The following is a 19,872-nucleotide window of genomic DNA, read 5'->3' as shown; positions in this document are numbered from 1 at the left end:
TCTCCTTTAAATAATTCCTTCTTTAATTTTAAATTCTTAAACCACCTTTTTCTCCCCCTTAGACTTTCCCCCACTGAATGACAGATATACAGGAATCCCAAGGCATCTCCAAGAAAAATAATAATAACAACAATACTAGTAATAGTAATAATTCTTTTCCTTTTTCTTTTTTTTCCCACAACAAGACAAGGGACCAAACACCATCACTTTCTGGCTCTCTTCTCACGCAGAGCCCGTGTTTTTCTCTGCTCCTTTCTGATGGCCTCCACCTGCCCGCTTAACTCCTTCAGCTGCTCTTCCCTTCATCTTTCCTCCTCATCTGGGGTACTCCGACCGTCAAAAGCCTCTTCTCCTTCATATGCTAGTGCTCCAGTTTCATCAAACTTAATCCCCAGTTGATCCAATAAAGCCTTTCCCTCCTCCAATGAACGTGCTCTGTACATTTTATTGTCCTGGAACACCAAGATGGCCACTGGGTAGCCCCAGCTAAATCTGGTTCCACTTTGATATAGCCGGCTTGCAATTGGTTTCAACACAGCTCTCGCTCTCAGGGTTTCCCAGGAAAGATCCCTCAGAACCCTTATCTCATTTCCGTCTTGTTTAAGGCTCGTAGAAGTCTTCAAAGTTTTATAAATCATCTCTGCTTTTTTTTCACTGAGGAAAGCGACGATGACATCTCTCTGCCTCCCGTCTCTTCTGGGGGCCGCCCAGTGAACTCGCAACAACTCCTCCAAGCTGTCATGCACGTCTGTCTGTTTATTTAACCAAGCACAGACAGCTTCTGTTAACTTTAAATCAGAGGCCGAATCCATTCTGAACCCCCGTAAACGCAAATTCCTCCTTCTCTGTCTGGCCTCTAAATTTGCGATTCTATCATTTATTTGTCTTATTTTTCCATCGTAATCCATCACTTGTTTCTCAACTTTCAGTATCTTTCCAGCAGAAGATTCATCCTCCTTTTTAATTTGCTTTACTTCTGAATCCAGCTGTTCCATTTTAGTTTCTACTTTATTAAATCTCTGTTCAAATCCAGTGCAAATGTCCAGCAATTTATCCAGTTTTTTTTCAATGTTCGCTAAGCTGGAAACGTCTTCTTTTTTCCCTCCCTCCGCCATTTTAAGATTTATTGTACTCACTTATCACTTCCTTGTTACAGCAAAAGCACCTCCGTCTTTGCTTGAAATCGTAAATCTTCAAATTCTCTTTGATGCCCGCAAATTCCTGTACCTACTATTTTTTTCTAAGAAGGATTTATAGTATTTTTAAGAGAGAGAAAACTCTTTACATTATATATTTATTCGGAGCCAGAGGTGAAATGCCTAGAAACCAATTCGGCACATGGTGTTAAAGAGGTTGGCTTTGAATGATTCATCATTATATTCATCCGGCTCTGTGAACCCAATCCTGGGTGCTGGTGATGAGTGTAATTCTGGCCCTGGGCTCAGGCTGCTGCTACTCAATGCCAGGTCGGTGGTAAATAAAGCTCTCCTCATCCGGGATCTGATCCTGGATGAGGAGGCCGACCTGGCATGTGTTACTGAAACCTGGCTGGGCCCAGAGGGAGGAGTCCCTCTCTCTGAAATTTGCCCAGCCGGGTTTCAGATATGGCATCAGCCTCGACCCCAGGGAAGGGGGGGAGGAGTGGCTATTATAGCCAGGGAGAGCCTTGGCTTGCGTAGACTCGTTGCTCCAGAGATTGCGGGCTGCGAGTCCCTCCTGGTGAAGTTGGACTTAGGGGTTCAGGTGGGCTTGTTTCTCACGTACCTGCCTCCCAGCTGCGTGTCACAAGCCCTGCCTGTGCTACTCGAGGAGGTAGCCGGGTTGGCGGTGGGGTTCCCCAGACTTATTGTCTTGGGGGACTTTAACCTGCCATCGCTCGGTGAAACCTCTGGACTGGCACAGGAGTTCATGGCCACCATGACAGCCATGGACCTGACCCAAGTAGTACAGGGTCCGACTCATGAGGGGGGGCATGCACCCGACATGGTATTCCTCTCCGAGCAACTGAGTAATGGTCTGAGACTAAGGGGCTTAGAAGTGTTGCCTGTGTCATGGTCAGACCATTTTCTACTGCGGCTTGACTTCCTGGCTCCAATCCTTCCCCGCAGGGAGGCGGAACCGATTAAGCTGTTCCGCCCCAGACGCCTGATGGATCCAGAGGGCTTTCAGAAGGCGCTTGGGGTTATTCCAGATACACTCGTACACAGTTCGGCAGAGTCTCTGGCTGAGGCCTGGAACAAGGCTGCAGCGGAGGCTCTTGACCGAATTGCGCCGTTGCGACCTCTCCGCGGCACTAGACCCCGTAGAGCTCCATGGTTCAACGAGGAGCTCCGGGAGTTGAAACGCCAGAAGAGACGTCTAGAGAAGCGATGGAGGAAGAGTAAGTCCGAATGCGATCGAACACTTGTAAGAGCACATGTTAAGACTTACAAAGTGGCGCTCAAGGCGGCAAGATGCGCGTATCATTCCGCCTTGATTGCATCAGCGGAATCCCGCCCGGCCGCTCTGTTTAGGGTGACCCGCTCCCTTCTTAATCAGGGGGGAGTTGGGGAGCCCTTGCAGAGTAGCGCCGAGGATTTTAACACGTTTTTCGCTGATAAAATTGCTCGGATCCGAGCGGACCTCGACTCCAATTGGAATACAGAGTCGACTGACAACGAGTCAGTTGAGGTGACTGGGGCATGTACTTGTCCACCTGTCTGGGAAGAGTTTGATCTGGTGACACCTGATGAAGTGGACAAGGCCATTGGAGCTGTGAGTTCCGCCACCTGTTTACTGGATCCGTGTCCCTCCTGGCTGGTTTCGGCCAGCAGGGAGGTGACACGGAGCTGGGTCCAGGAGATTGTCAACGCTTCTTTAGGGAGGGGGTCCTTCCCGGATCCCTACAAGGAGGCACTTGTGCGCCCCCTCCTCAAGAAGCCTTCCCTGGACCCAGCCATTCTCAACAACTATCGACCAGTCTCCAACCTTCCCTTTATGGGGAAGGTTGTTGAGAAGGTGGTGGCGCTCCAGCTCCAGCGGTCCTTGGAAGAAGCCGATTATCTAGGTCCTCAGCAGTCAGGATTCAGGCCCGGCTACAGCACGGAAACTGCTTTGGTCGCGCTGATGGATGATCTCTGGCGGGCCCGGGACAGGGGTTTATCCTCTGTCCTGGTGCTTCTTGACCTCTCAGCGGCTTTCGATACCATCGACCATGGTATCCTTCTGCACCGGCTGGAGGGGTTGGGAGTGGGAGGCACTGTCCTTCAGTGGTTCTCTTCCTACCTCTCTGGCCGGTCGCAGTCGGTGTTAGTGGGGGGTCAGAGGTCGACCTCTAGGTTACTCCCTTGTGGGGTGCCTCAGGGGTCGGTCCTCTCCCCCCTACTATTTAATATCTACATGAAACCGCTGGGTGAGATCATCCAAGGGCATGGGGTGAGTTATCATCAGTATGCAGATGATACCCAGCTTTACATCTCCACCCCTTGTCCAGTCGGCGAAGCAGTGGAAGTGATGTGCCGGTGCTTGGAGGCTGTTGGGGTCTGGATGGGTGTCAACAGACTCAAACTCAACCCGGATAAGACGGAGTGGCTGTGGGTTTTGCCTCCCAAGGACAATTCCATCTGTCCATCCATCACCCTGGGGGGGGAGTCACTAACCCCCTCAGAGAGGGTCCGCAACTTGGGCGTCCTCCTCGATCCACAGCTCAGATTAGAGAAACATCTTTCAGCTGTGGCGAGGGGGGCGTTTGCCCAGGTTCGTCTGGTGCACCAGTTGCGGCCCTATTTGGACCGGGAGTCACTGCTCACAGTCACTCATGCCCTCATCACCTCGAGGCTCGACTACTGTAACGCTCTCTACATGGGGCTACCTTTGAAAAGTGTTCGGAAACTTCAGATCGTGCAGAATGCAGCTGCGAGAGCTATCATGGGCTTTCCTAAATTTGCCAATGTCACACCAACACTCCGCAGTCTGCATTGGTTGCCGATCAGTTTCCGGTCACAATTCAAAGTGTTGGTTATGACCTATAAAGCCCTTCATGGCACCGGACCAGAATATCTCCGGGACCGCCTTCTGCCGCACGAATCCCAGCGACCAGTTAGGTCCCACAGAGTTGGCATTCTCCGGGTCCCGTCAACTAAACAATGTCGTTTGGCGGGACCCAGGGGAAGAGCCTTCTCTGTGGCGGCCCCGACCCTTTGGAATCAACTCCCCCCAGATATCAGAGTTGCCCCCACCCTCCTAGCCTTTCGTAAGCTCCTTAAAACCCACCTCTGTCGTCAGGCATGGGGGAATTGACATGTTCCTTCCCCCTAGGCTTATAAAATTTGTGTATGGTATGCTAGTGTGTATGATTGGTTTTTAACTTGTGGTGTTCTTAAAATTAATTTAATATTGGATTTGTCTTGTATTGCTGTTGCTGTGAGCCGCCCCGAGTCTGCGGAGAGGGGCGGCATACAAATCTGATTAAACTAAACTAAACTAAACTAAACTATGTTATTTGGTCCTTTAAGGGGTGAGATGGATTTAGAGTCTTTGAGTTTGTTGTTAATAAAGTCATAGAAGGCACCTGTAGACTTTGTACATAGAAGATTTTCTTCTTAGATGAGGTGATAATTGGTACATTGAGTCTTTATTTGGTGACACAAATTTTTGTAGCGGCTTTTAAAGTTTGTAACATAGCCTGTTTTATATTTATGCCAAAGAAATCTTTTTTTGGATTGGAGCTTTCTCATTTTTATGGGTAATTTACTTTTCTTAGTTTTGGTGAATATTAGTGGTATGTATAATTTGATCACTCTTTGGATTTCAAGTATATTGTAGTTGTCTTCGGCAGTGATGCAGTCAGAGAATATTGTATCGATGTCATAGTTGGCCTTTTTGAAGTTATAGTTGGTTGTCCCTTTATTAAGATGGTTTTTGTGAGGGCGTATGTTTAGATTAAGTAAATCATGCTATGAACACTGTTAAAAAAGGGTTCTTTTATTTGTAGTCCATAAATTGAGTGTATACTATTGTAGAAGATGAAGTCAAGACAATTGTTAAGTTTAGTGTTGTCAGTAACTAGTTGATCTAGTCCTAGACTAGTAATAACATTGTAAAGGATTGAATGTATGAGTTCAATTGTACATTCGTTTAGGGTCCAGTTTATATGTGGTAGGTTTAAGTCTCCAAGAAATATAAGAGGCGGTAGGTAGGAGGTTGCCGATGTTAGCAATGAGGTTAGTTCGTCAGCATGTGTGATATCGCTATCCGGGGCTCTATAACATAGAAGGAAGCAAAGTGTGGTATCTAAGGTCAGTTCACAGATGATGGTTTCAGGAAGATAAAGTTCTTGTTTAACTTGAGTGATTTCTTATAGAAGATTGCAACTCCACCTCCTTTGTGGGTTTCACGATCAGATCGGTAAACTTGATAGTCTCTTACTGTGATAACAGAGTCAGGGAGGGATTTGTTTAACCATGTTTACCAGATAAATATGAAATCAAATTTAGCAATTTTTAGTAAGAGAAGGAATTCAGGTATTTTATTAACAATGCTTCTTGAGTTCATCAGTTTACATTTGAGATTAACTGTGGTTGGTGATGAGGAAATAAGGGGCGTGCATACCTAGTCTTGTTTATTGGGAATTGGCTTTGATTGAAGATGGACTTGAAGTTAGGATGTTTTGGGCGATGGTGGTTTGAAGGTTGGGGTTTATGGGGGGTTGATTTTGGTTGAGGGTAGATTGGAAGATAGGATGGTTTTGGTTGATGGTTTGGGGATTGGTTGGTAGATTGCGTGTCCTGGTTTTAATACAGCCAGAATGATAATTCGATGTACAGGTCAATTTGACCTTGGTCTTGACATTTTTAAAGATCTGCTCAGAGTTCGTGGGATTGGATTCATTATAATATGGATAAATTGGGTCTTGAACAAAGTTTTTTGAGTTTGAGTAATTTCTGTTTAAAGTTTATAATCTTAATGAAATTGTGTTTCCTGAGTGCAAACCAATCTGCAGAATTTGGGGGCCACTGAACCATCTCTATATTTGAATTCAGGTCCATCTCTGGTCACTTCAATGATTTCATCAGCTGGTATTTTAGATGTAATGATTTTGCGAATTTGATCTCTATCAGATTCACTTATGACTTCAAGCCAAATAGAATTGCATTATTCTGTTTTTGTTCACATTCCAGGGTGTCTCTGATGAGTAGGGAAAAGTCATTAGGAAGGTTGTTGGATTGTTGAGGTAGTGGATGTCATGGTTGAACATATGGTTGAGGTAGTAGTTGTGTTGAACATAAGGTTGAGGTGATAATAGTTGTTGTTGTATTGGAGTATGGTTTAGATGAATTGGGTTTCCTTTTGATTGTGCTGAGATTTTATTATCCAAAGAAGTGAAGCATGCTTGTATGCGTTCTTCAATGTGTGCTTTGATGCATTCAATGCATTCTTCGATGCATGCTTAGATAGAATCAATGTGATCTTTTTACGAGGCTGTGGTTATTTCAAGGTTTTGGAATTTAATAGCCATGGTAATTAGGTCATTCGGTTTGGATAAATGTAATGAACAGAAATATAGAAATGAGGGAGTTTTTAGTAGGATATTGGTTACATTTTTGTTTATTTCCAGGCAGGCATTGTGGGTGTAATTTAGGCACATTTGGCATTTAGTGCATTCTTCTTTATCTTCAGTTGTTTTGTTGCATTTGTAGCATAACTCATCTTGGTTTGGGTAATCATCTTCCATTTGGGAATGTTTTGTAGACTTTTTTAATTTTTTGTTGGACATGGTTGCTGATAAAATAGTGTTTGACAATAGGTAAGTTTATAGTAGAATAGTGTTGATAGTAGGTAAGCAAAGTTCTAATGAAGTGTTTAATGTCGCTTCTTTAAGCTCAGTATAGGTTAAATAGCATAGACATAAGCAAGGGTCTTCTGTAGATTGATGATGGGGGGGGGGGGAGAGACTTTTCCCCTTCAAAGGCTACTTTTTTAATGTAACTACTTGCAGGAAAGACTCACTGAAAAATCCTTGCAAAGGAGGTAGTATTAAATAGGTTTTAAAGTCTGTGACCATATGTGATTGCTTCCCCTTGAAGTACAGAAATAATCCTTTTCTTTTTGGGCAGTCTATCACTCACCAGAGCAAGCTGCAGAGCATCTGGGAGATTTATTTATTTTTATTTATTTATTTATTTATTTATTTGTCAAACAAGTATAGTATTATAGTACATGTTAACATAACATAAGTAGAACGTAGTAATAGAAAGGATAATAAGACAGTAGGACAGGAACATTAGGCACATAAGTGCACTTATGCACGCCCCTTACAGACCTCTTAGAAAAGGGGAGAGGTCAACTGTAGATAATGTAAGGTTGAAGATTTTGGGGTTGGGGGAAGCAACAACAGAGTCAGGTAATGAATTCCAGGCAGTGACTACTCTATTGCTGAAATCGTATTTTCTGCAGTCAAGTTTGGAGCGATTTACATTCAGTTTGTATCTATTATGTGCTCTTGTGTTGTTGTTGTTAAAGGTGAAGTAGTCACTGACAGGGAGTACATTATGATGTATGATTTTATGAACAACAGTTAAATCAGTTCGGAGATGACGTAGTTGTAAATTTTCTAGATTTAGTATTTGAAGTCTGGAGGAGTAGGGTAATTTGTTACATGAGGAGTGAAGGACTCTTCTTGTGAAGTATTTCTGGACTCCTTCGATTGTATTAATATCTGATATGCAGTGTGGATTCCACACAGGTGAACTATATTCTAGAATAGGTCTGACGAATGTTTTATATGCTCTGGTTAATAAATCAGTGTTTCTAGAGAAGAAGCTACGTCAGATTAGGTTTACAATTCTTAAAGCCTTTTTGGCAATGCTGTTACAGTGGGCTCTAGCACCTAGGTCATTGGAAATGAGTATTCCAAGACTTTTGACTGAGTGAGGGTCCGCTGTTAGTTCAGTTTTACCAAGTATGTATTTAGCATTCGGATTCTTTTTATCAATGTGTAGGACGGAGCATTTGTTGGTAGAGATTTGAAGTTGCCAGTTGGTAGACCATTCAGCTACATGATCCAGGTCCTTTTGAAGGGTAGAAATATTGTTAGTAGTATTAAGTAGTTTAACATCATCAACAAAGAGAACACAATTGCTTGTCATGTTGTCACAGAGATCGTTTATGTAGAGTATAAAGAGAGTAGGTCCTAAAACACTGCCTTGTGGGACACCACTGTTAACTGGAGCAGGATTAGATATGGCATTACCTATTTTGACCACTTTTGTCTGTTGGACAGGAACGCTGAAATCCAATCATGCAGAGATCCAGAGATGCCATAGGATTTTCGTTTCAGAAGAAGTTTGTCATGAACTACTGAGTCAAAGGCTTTGCAAAAGTATATAGATTGCATCTATTGATCTACCCTGATCAAGTTGGGTAGTGCATAGGTTTTTACAGTGTAAGAGTTGTAGGTTGCAGGATAATTATTTCCTGAAACCGAACTGTTTGTTGGAAAGTAGGTTATTAGTTTCAAGATGAAGTGTAATGGATTGGTTTATGATGGATTCCATGACTTTGCAAGTGACACAAGTCAGGGAGATTGGTCTGTAGTTTTCAACGTTGCTTGGATCACCTTTTTTGAAGATAGGGATGACTGTGGCTAGAGACCAGAGTTTAAGTAGGGAACTAGTTATAGAAGATATTTTGAAAATTATGCTTAGGGGTTCAGCCAGGGTTGAGGAGAGCTTTTTAAAGAAGTATGCGCATAGTCCGTCTGGTCCGATAGAAAGGGAAGGTTTTAGGTTGTGTAATGATTTTTTAACATTTTCCTCTGTAAATTCAATTTGTGTTAGATCATTGAAGTTAGTTGAGTTGCAACTAGGAAATGCTGGCCATGAGCCGTTGCTGTTAACCAAGACAGAGCTGAAGAAGGTGTTAAAGAGGTTGGCTTTAATTGTTTCATAGTTATACTCTTTATCATTAGGTCCTTTAAGGGATGGGATGGATCGAGAGTCCTTGAGTTTATTGTTTACAAAGTTATAGAAGGCACGAGTTTATTTTGTACGTAGGAGGTTTTCTTCTTGATTAATGTGATAGTTGGTACATTCAGTCTTTATTTGGTGACATAAATTTTTATAACGGTTTTTAAAGTTTGCAACATGGCCTGTTTTATTTTTACGCCAGAGTAATCTTTTTTTTGGATTGTAGCTTTCTTATTTTTATGGGTAATTTATTTTTCTTGGTTTTGGTGAATATTAGAGGTACATATATTATTATTATTATTATTATTATTATTATTATCATTATTATTATTATTATTATTATTATTTATTGGATTTGTATGCCGCCCCTCTCCACAGACTCGGGGCGGCTAACAACAGCAGTAAAACAGTACAACAAAATCCAATACTAAAAAGCAGTTAAAAACCCATTATATAAAAACCAATCATACATACATACATACATACCATATATAAAATTGTGAAGGCCTAGGGGGAAAGTGTATCTTAGTTCCCCCATGCCTGGCGGCAGAGGTGGGTTTTAAGCAGCTTACGAAAGGCAAGGAGGGTGGGAGCAATTCTAATCTCTGGGGGGAGTTGGTTCCAGAGGGTCGGGGCCACCACAGAGAAGGCTCTTTCTCTGGGTCCCGCCAAGCGGCACTGTTTGGTTGACGGGACCCGGAGAAGACCCACTCTGTGGGACCTAACTGGTTGCTGGGATTCGTGCAGCAGAAGGCGGTCCCTGAGATATTCTGGCCCGGTGCCATGAAGGGCTTTATAGGTCATAACCAACACTTTGAATTGTGACCTGAAACTGATCGGCAACCAATGCAGACTGCGGAGTGTTGGAGTAACATGGGCATATTTGGGAAAGCCCATGATTGCTCTCGCAGCTGCATTCTGCACGATCTGAAGTTTCCGAACACTTTTCAAAGGTAGCCCTGGTAGAGAGCGTTACAGTAGTCGAGCCTCGAGGTGATGAGGGCATGAGTGACTGTGAGTAGTGACTCCCGGTCCAAATAGGGTTGTAACTGGTGCACCAGGCGAACCTGGGCGAACGCCCCCCTCGCCACAGCTGAAACGTGTTTCTCTAATGTGAGCTGTGGATCGAGAAGGATGCCCAAATTGTGAACCCTCTCTGAGGGGGTCAATGATTCTCCCCCCAGGGTAATGGATGGACAGATGGAATTGTCCTTGGGAGGCAGGACCCACAGCCACTCCGTCTTGTCTGGGTTGAGTTTGAGTTTGTTGACACCCATCCAGGCCCCAACAGCCTCCAGGCACCGGCACATCACTTCCACTGCTTCGTTGACTGGACATTGGGTGGAGATGTATAACTGGGTATCATCGGCATATTGATGATACCTCACCCCATGCCCTTGGATGATCTCACTCAGCGGTTAAATAGCAGGGGGGAGAGGACCGAACCCTGAGGTGCCCCACAAGGGAGAGACCTATAGGTCGACCTCTGACCCCCCCCCTAACACCGACTGCGACCGACTGGAGAGGTAGGAGGAGAAACACTGAAGAACAGTGCCTCCCACTCCCAACCCCTCCAGCCGGCGCAGAAGGATACCATGGTCGATGGTATCGAAAGCCGCTGAGAGGTCAAGAAGTATCAGCACAGAGGGCAAGCCCCTGTCCCGGGCCCGCCAGAGATCATCCATCAACGCAACCAAAGCAGTTTCTGTGCTGTAACTGGGCCTGAATCCAGACTGTTGAGGACCTAGATAATCGGCTTCTTCCAAGGACCGCTGGAGTTGAAGCGCCACCACCTTCTCAACAACCTTCCCCATAAAGGGAAGGTTGGAGACTGGACGGTAGTTATTTAGCACTGCTGGGTCCAGGGAAGGCTTCTTGAGGAAGGGGCGCACAAGTGCCTCCTTATAAGGAGCCGGAAAGGACCCCCTCCCAAAGTAGGCGTTGACAATCTCCTGGACCCAGCTCCGTGTCACCTCTTGACTGGCCGAAACCAACCAAGAGGGACACGGATCCAGTAAACAGGTGGCGGAGCTTACAGCTGCAATGGCCTTGTCCACTTCATCAGGTGTCACCAAGTCAAACTCCCCCCAGACAGATGGACAAAGACGTTTAGCCCCAGTCACCTCGACTGACTCGTTGTCAGCCGATACTGTTTTACAATTGGAGTCAAGGTCTGCTTGGATCTGAGCGATTTTATCAGCGAAAAACGTGTTAAAGTCCTCGGCACTACTCTGTAAGGGCTCCCCAACTCCCCCCTGGTTAAGAAGGGAGCAGGTTACCCTAAACAGAGCGGCCGGGCGGGATTCCGCTGATGCAATCAAGGCGGCATGATACACGCATCTTGCCGCCTTGAGTGCCACTTTGTAATTCTTAATATTAGCTCTTACAAGTGTTCGATCGGATTCGGACTTACTCTTCCTCCATCGCTTCTATAGACGTCTCTTCTGGCATTTCAACTCCTGGAGCTCCTCGTTGAACCATGGGGCTCTACGGGGTCTAGCGCTGCGGAGAGGTCGCAGCGGCGCAATTCGGTCAAGGGCCTCCGCTGCCGCCTTGTTCCAGGCCTCAGCCAGAGACTCTGCCGAACTGTGGATGAGTGTATCTGGAAGAACCCCAAATGCCTTCTGAAAACCTTCTGGATCCATCAGGCGCCTGGGGCGGAACAACTTAATTGGTTCCGCCTCCGTGCGGGGGAGGATTGGAGCCAGGAAGTCAAGCCACAGCAGAAAATGGTCTGACCATGACAAAGGCAACACTTCTAAGCCCCTTAGTCTCAGACCATTACTCAGTTGCTCAGAGAGGAATACCATGTCGGGTGCGTGCCCCCCCTTGTGAGTCGGACCCTGTACTATTTGGGTCAGGTCCATGGCTGCCATGGTGGCCATGAACTCCTGTGCCAGTCCAGAGGATTCGCTGAGCGACGGCAGGTTGAGGTCCCCCAAGACAATAAGTCTGGGGAACCCCACCGCCAGCCTGACTACCTCCTCAAGTAGCACAGGCAGGGCTTGTGCCACGCAGCTGGGAGGCAGGTACATGAGAAACAAGCCCACCTGAACCCCTAAGTCCAACTTCACTAGGAGGGACTCACAACCCGCAATCTCCGGAGCAACGAGTCTACACAGGCGAAGGCTCTCCCTGGCTATAATAGCCACTCCTCCCCCCCTTCCCTGGTGTCAAGGGACACCATATAATTTTATGACTCTTTGGATCTCGAGTAAAAATATATTGTAATAGTCATCTACTGTGATACAGCCAGAGAATATTGTGGTCCAGTCAACAGATGAGAGATAAGATTATATGTTTTCATAGTTTGCCTTTTTAAAGTTGAAATTGGTTGTCTTGTTTTCTTGGAGTTGTTTATTTGAGGAAGTACATTGAGGAAAAAGTTGATTGTGCTGTGGTCGCTGTTGGAAAAGGGTTCTCTTACTTTGAGTCCATAAATTGAGTGTAAACTTTTGCAGAAGATGAGGTCTAAGCAGTTGTTGAGTCTGGTGTTGTCTGTAACTAGGTGCACTAGTCCTAGACTAGTGATAGCATTGTAGAGGATTGAGTGGATGGGTTCAGTTGTGCATTCATTTGGGGACCAGTTAATATGAGGTAAGTTTAAATCGCCAAGAAATATAAGAGGATGTTGGTAGGAGGTTGCCCACGTTAATAGTGTGGTTAGCTTGTTTGCATGTGAGATGTCGTAGTCAGGGGCTCTGTAACATAGGAGGAAGCAGAGTATGGTGACTGAGATTAGTTCACATATGATGGTTTCTGGAAGGTAAAGATCTTGTTTAACTTGCATTTCCTTTAGGTTGAGTGATTTTTTATAGAAGATTGCAACTCCACCTCTTCTTCGGGTTTTGTGGTCAGATCGGTAGTCATTAATTGTAATAATGGAGTTGGGGAGAGATACGTTTAACCATGTTTTGCATATAAATATGATATCATATTTGTGGTTTTTAGTAAGGTAAGGAGCTTGGGTATTTTGTTAGCAATGCTTCTTGAGTTTATTAGTTTACATTTAATGTTAGAAGTGGTTGATGATGAGGAAGTAAGGGGTGTGCATCCCTAGTCTTGGTTGACTGGGAGTTGGAGTTGGTCTTGGTTGGAGGTGGGCAGGTAGTTATGGTGGATTTGAGCAATAGGTGTTGGAGGGTTGGGGTTTTGATTGGAGGTGGGTAGGTAGTTAGGATGGATTTGAGCTATAGTTGTTTGAGGCTTGAGATTTATGGTGGATTGTGCTTGGTTGATGGAGGCTTGTTCTTGGTTGATGGAGAGATGTATGCGAGGATGGTTTTGGATGATGGAGTTTGAAGGGTTGGATGGTGGGATGTGGATCTTGGTCCTAATGCAACCTGCTCAGTAGTCGATGTATAGGTTGGTTTGTCCTTGATCTTGACACTTTTTAAATTCAGCACGAAGTTCACGGGATTGTATTCGCTGTAATATGGATAGATCTGGTCTTGCACAAAGTTTTTTGGGGTTAGAGTCATTTCGGTTGATGGAGTTTATAGTGTTGATGAATTTACGTTTGCTAATTTCATTTTTGTAAACAACTCTGCAAAATTGAGGTGCTGCCGAGCCATCTCTGTATTTGAACTTGGGGCCGTCTCTGGACACTGCAATGATATCGTCCGCAGGGAATATTGGTGCAATGATAGTGTGAATTTTATTGATATCAGGTTCATTAGTGGTTTGTAGTCCAAATAGGATGGCATTATTACGTTTTTTTTCTCTTTCAAGGTGTCTTTGATTAGTTATTTGGGTGGTTGGTGTGTTGATGAGGTGGTTGATATGGTTGATCATATGGTGGTGGTGGTGGTGGATGGGTTATTGGTTGAGGGTTTTGTTGTTGTATTGAAGTGTGATTTAGGTCTATTGAATTTCTTTTTGCCTGTGTTGTGATTTTATTGTCCAAGGATGTGAAGCATGCTTGTATTCTTGCTTCAATTCGGGCTTCCATAGATTCAATGTAATCTTTTTGTGTAGATAAGGTTGAGAAATTTATTGGACATGGTGATCAGTTCGTTAAGTTTGGGTAGACATGTAGGGCAAAAATGAAGGAAGGTGGAAGCTTTTTGAAGGAAATTGGTTATGTTTTTGTTTATTTCCAGGCAGGTGTTACGGGCGTAGTTTAGGCATATCTGGCATTTGTTGTATTCTTCTATATCATTGATGGATTTACTGCATTTGTAACAAATGTTATCTTTGTTAGAGGTATCATCCATTTGAGGGTGTTTGTATGTGAGGGTTTTTGATTTTTTGTTTGCCATGGTTAATGATAGGTATTGTTGGGAAGATTTAGCTTTTTTACAGTCGAGTTAGTGTGTCAAGAAGCTTTAACTACGTTTCACAATTTATTTCTGTTTCTTGGGATGGTTCATACACAAACAGGGTCAGTGGTCTATTGTTACCCCAGGGAGCCACGTGGACTGTTTCTTTAAAAGTTGGCTGACCTCCGGTGTAAGAGGGGGTTGCAGGAAAATCAGGATCAGCAGGAATTTGGAAATCCAGAATGGGTCCTGGCTTGATGGGCTTTCTTTCTTTATTATTATGTTTATTTGTATTTGTATACTTTCTTTGATCAGTTGGGGAGCGGATGTTTTCCAGAGTTTTATGCAACCAGCTAGGCTGCAGCTTTGGGATGGCTCTGCTGAGAATCTCTGGTGCTAAAAGCTTCTGAATGTCTCAGCTGGGGAATGGGCGCTTTCGGAGTCCTTCCACCAACGGCTGGGCTCCTGTCGCTGCTGCAGCTTCTTGGCGATCTCCCGAATGACGAACCCGGAGGTTCGGCAAAAGTTCGGGTTTGGCGTTCGGGTTTGGGAGAATGCAGAGAAGCGCTGCCCCCCAGCTGCCACCTTGCCAGAAGAGCCATGGAGCTGTCGGCCAGTCGGAAGGCTCAAACGGAGGCGGGGAATCCCAATAGGGAATTCCAGGGGCGGAGCTTTGACGTCACAGAGATGTCCTTCCTCGCCGGCCAAAACATGGACTCCAGGAAGGATGTCTCTGCGACATCAAAATTCCACCCCTGGAATTCCCTATTTGGATTCCCAACCTCCGTTTGAGCTTCCCCACCAGCCGACAGCTCCACAGCTCTTCTGGCAAGGTGACAGCCAGGCGGCGGTGCTTGTCGGCATTCTCCCGAACCTGAACTTTTGCCGAACTTTTCGGGTTTGGCATTCGGGAGAACACAGAGAAGCACATGGCTGTTTCAAAAGGTGACAGCCGGGCGGCGGCGCCCAGCAGAGCGCCATTTTTGCGAAAAAAATTTTTGCTTGCACGCATTAATTGGTTTTCCATTGTTTCCTATGGGAAACATTGTTTCGTCTTACGAACTTTTCACCTTACGAACCTCCTCCCGGAACCAATAAAGTTCGTAAGACAAGGTATCACTGTGCTTCTTAAGCATTTTATTCCCTCTTATTTCAACTTTTATCCTGAGATGATAATAATAATAATAATAATAATAATAATAATAATAATAATAATTTATTAGATTTGTATGCTGCCCCTCTCCGAAGACTCAGGGCGGCTCACAACAAGCGATAAAACAATATTGTACAGGCACAAATCTAATATTAAGAAAAAAACTAAAAACCCTATCAATTTAAAAAACCAAACAGCACATACATACCAAACATAAATTATAATAAGCCTGGGGGAAAGGTGTCTCAAATCCTCCATGCCTGGCGGTATAGATGGGTCTTAAGTAGTTTACGGAAGACAAGGAGGGTGGGAGCAGTTCTAATCTCCGGGGGGAGTTGATTCCAGAGGGCCGGGGCCGCCACAGAGAAGGCTCTTCCCCTGGGGCCCGCCAGACGACATTGTTTAGTCGACGGGACCCGGAGAAGGCCAACTCTGTGGGACCTTATCGGCCGCTGGGATTCGTGCGGTAGTAGGCGGTTCCGGAGGTATTCTGGTCCAATGCCATGTAGGGCTTTAAAGGTCATGACCAACACTTTGAATTGTGACCGGAAACTGATTGGCAGCCAATGCAGGCCACGGAGTGTTATAGAAACGTGGGCGAATCTGGGAAGCCCCACGATGGCTCTCGCGGCTGCGTTCTGCACGATCTGAAGTTTCCGAACACTTTTCAGAGGTAGCCCCATGTAGAGAGCGTTGCAGTAATCGAACCTCGAGGTGATAAGGGCATGAGTGACTGTGAGCAATGACTCCCTGTCCAAATAGGGCCGCAACTGGTGCACCAGGCGAACCTGGGCAAACGCCCTCCTCGCCACAGTCAAAAGATGATGTTCCAATGTCAGCTGTGGGTCGAGGAGGATGCCCAAGTTGCGCCCCTCTCTGAGGGGGTCAGTAGTTCCCCCCCCAGGGTAATGGACGGACAGATGGAATTGTCCTTGGGAGGCAACACCCACAGCCACTCCGTCTTGTCTGGATTGAGTTTGAGTTTGTTGACACCCATCCAGTCCCCAACAGCCTCCAGGCACCGGCACATCACTTCCACTGCTTCGCTGACTGGACATGGGGTGGAGATGTACAACTGGGTATCATCCGCATATTGATGATACCTCACCCCATGCCCTTGGATGATCTCACCCAGCGGTTTCATGTAGATATTAAATAGCAGGGGGGAGAGGACCGACCCCTGAGGTACCCCACAAGGGAGAAACCTAGAGGTCGACCTCTGACCCCCCACTAACACCGACTGCGACCGACCGGAGAGGTACTAGGAGAACCACTGGAGAACAGTGCCTCCCACTCCCAACCCCTCCAGTCGGCGCAGAAGGATACCATGGTCGATGGTATCGAAAGCCGCTGAGAGGTCAAGAAGCACCAGGACAGAGGACAAGCCCCTGTCCCGGGCCCGCCAGAGATCATCCATCAACGCGACCAAAGCAGTTTCCGTGCTGTAACCGGGCCTGAAACCCGACTGTTGAGGCCCTAGATAATCGGCTTCTTCCAAGGACCGCTGGAGTTGGAGCGCCACCAACTTCTCAACAACCTTCCCCATAAAGGGAAGGTTGGAGACTGGACGGTAGTTGTTAAGCACGGCTGGGTCCAGGGAAGGCTTCTTGAGGAGGGGGCGCACAAGTGCCTCCTTATAAGGAGCCGGGAAGGACCCCCTCCCCAAGGAGGCGGTGACAATCTCCTGGACCCAGCTCCGTGTCACCTCTCGACTGGCCGAAACCAACCAAGAGGGACACGGATCCAGTAAGCAGGTGGCAGAACTCACAGCTCCAATGGCCTTGTCCACTTCATCAGGTGTCACCAAGTCAAACTCCTCCCAGACAGATGGACAAAGACGTTTAGCCCCAGTCACCTCGACTGACTCATTGTCAGCCGATACTGCTATGCAATTGGAGTCGAGTTCCGCTCGGATCCGAGCGACTTTATCAGCTAAATACGAGTTAAATTCCTCAGCACTTCCCTGCAAGGGTTCCCCAACTCCCCCCTGATTTAGAAGGGAGCGGGTCACCCTAAACAGGGCAGCCGGGCGGGATTCCGCTGATGCAATCAAGGTGGCATGGTACGCGCATCTTGCCGCCTTGAGCGCCACTTTGTAAGTCTTAATAAAAGCTCTTACAAGTGTTCGGTGGGATTCGGACTTACTCTTCCTCCATCGCTTCTCTAGACGTCTCTTGATTTTCAGTTCCCTATAGCAAAGTTGTTAATGGTGTGGCACAATGGCTCTGGGCAAAATTAGAGAAGCAGTTTCTTATTACTTTCTCCTCTAATTTGTTTTTCAAGTTCCCAGTCTGTCCATAACCTTGGGATTTTCTAGTGGCCTGTATTCTAAGTATTGATCCCAGTCAATACAGTTTATTTTTACAAGATGAGTCAACCACCATCTACTTGAAGAACTACTTGACCACCACCTACTTGAAGAACTGAAGTCTTTTTTTTAAAAAAAAGCTATCCCTTAACTTTTCATATCTTTATTTTATTGTAACTTGGATATGGAATTTGAATTCCCTTGTTGTTTGAATTTATTTTCATTATTCTTTAACAAAGTTGCTGTTTTCAATGATAGCATCAGATTTTTTAAAATCTAGATTTATATCAGAGGTCCTACATACATGTGTTCAGTTTATGTAAATTTAATATATAGAGATATAAATAAAATGCAACAAGCATGAGGCAATTACAAAACAAATAAATGGAGTGAGTGATGTCCAATACATCCAGGTATAAATATCAATCCTTTATCTTAGTATCTGTTTTATGTTTTGTTAGATTCACTATTTTAATTAAACACCATTTTAATAACTGCATTCTCTTTAAATTTTTCAGCATTACATGCTGCTGCCCTTTCTGGCCATGTCAGCACTGTGCAGTTGCTTCTAAAACATTGTGCCCAGGTAGATTCTGCTGATGTAATGAAACATACTCCTCTTTTCCGTGCTTGTGAAATGGGACATAAGGAGGTAATACAGACACTCATTAAAGGTCAGCTGCCTAAATTTCTTCGTAAACATTTGGCTGTTTTTAGCTTTTGAATTGAGCAAAGAGTAGTGATAGTCAATATTGTGAGGGATTAGTTTATGATGGATAATGGGAAAAATATTTTAACCAACCTTTTTGTAAAATATTTCAGATATATTTAAGGGGTCCTGTTCCTGAAAATTTTAAATTTTGAAAGTAACTTATCTTTATAGAGGGAAATAGACTGATAGGAAGTCTCAGATATAGGAGTAACTCTGGTTTTCAATATGATAAGTATTCTATGTAGTTTGGGTTAGCATCTTTAATCATTTGGAATATGCATTAAATGTTTAGACTGCCAAATTTTCAACAGACTGGTTAAAACTTAACCGTTTATTTTTGCTATCAATCTTCATAGTCCTAAACAGTTTTGGGGAAACACTTTATTATGCTACCTGTCTACAGATTTTAGATATTAAAATCTGCAGACAGATTTAAAATTTACTCAGGCTAAGAAAATAGTCAGAAAAGAGAATGTTTAAATATAAAACTGAGACTACTCTGATCAAAAATCCCAACAGAAAATTGAATGTAACATCCTAAATAACAAATGACTAGTTAAATTATATTATTAACGTTAACATTTTAGGAAATATACTTTTTTACACCCAGGTTTAACATAGCAATTCTATATGGGAAATGGAATAGAGGCCCTATAGCATTGATGGCAAACCTTTTTTCCTTGGGTGCCAAAAGAGTGTGTGTGCGTGCTATCACACATGCATGAGTGCCTGCATCCTTAATTCAATGTCTACGGAGTCTATGGAGAGGGACGGCATACAAATCTAATAAATTGAATTGAATGCCTTGGGAGAGCGAAAACAGCTTCCCCTGCCCCTCCCCCCGGAGGCAATCTGGAGGCCAGAAATGGCCTGTTTCCAAAGTTCTGGTGGGCACAGTAGGCTTGTGTTCTGCCCTCCCCAGGCTCTAAGGGCTTCCCTGGAGCCGGAAGAGGGTAAAGATGCCCTCCCCATCCACCTGGAAGCTCTCTGGAAGCAAAAATGCCCTCCCAGAGCTTCTGTGCAGGCCAAAAATCAGCTGGTGGCACCACATGCACGTTTGAACTGAGCTAGGGCAACGGCTCGCATGCCAGCAGATATGTTCCACATGCCACCTGTGGCGCCCGTGCCATAGATTCGTCATCACTGCCCTATAGTTTGCCAAACTGGCTTGTTTCTGTTCTCTGATTGTAATCTCATTGTACCTTTATTATCAACTAGTTAATTCACTAGATCCAAGGGAAAAACAGTAAAGAAAAAAATAATGTAAAAATATGTATCATACCAGAACATGGTGACTTTTTCATCAGGAAGCCCTTTCTTTATGTGGGAAGAGAGAAACAAATTTGATTGCAGATGTGTATCTGGCTTTTATATGCACGCACAAAACATACTTCCATTCAGATTGTCAGTAAGTAGATTCATTGGCAGTTTTCTGCATATAAAACACCTCTCAAAACTCAAGACTGAAAGCTAGAATGATGTACGCATAGCCT

General features: G+C 44.8%; 2 protein-coding genes across 8 annotated transcripts in view; both read left to right on the top strand.

The window, feature by feature from the left end:
• Positions 1–19,872, top strand: part of SEC61B (SEC61 translocon subunit beta) — a 1,118,247-nt gene that overhangs the window by 951,442 nt on the left and 146,933 nt on the right. The gene's annotated exons all lie outside the window — the stretch shown is intronic.
• The window catches only part of INVS (inversin), a 426,566-nt gene that overhangs the window by 276,926 nt on the left and 129,768 nt on the right, over positions 1–19,872 (top strand). For all 7 annotated transcript variants that reach the window (XM_070727774.1, XM_070727772.1, XM_070727775.1 and 4 more), the window contains exon 9: positions 18,186–18,341. In XM_070727774.1, the coding sequence (XP_070583875.1) occupies positions 18,186–18,341 (156 nt within the window). The remainder of the gene's footprint in view (positions 1–18,185; positions 18,342–19,872) is intronic.

Source organism: Erythrolamprus reginae, chromosome Z, assembly GCF_031021105.1.
Source record: "Erythrolamprus reginae isolate rEryReg1 chromosome Z, rEryReg1.hap1, whole genome shotgun sequence".
NCBI classification, from domain to species: Eukaryota; Metazoa; Chordata; class Lepidosauria; order Squamata; family Dipsadidae; genus Erythrolamprus; species Erythrolamprus reginae.
The sequence above is the reverse complement of the archived record's forward strand: the minus strand, read 5'-3'. Positions and strand labels throughout refer to the sequence as shown.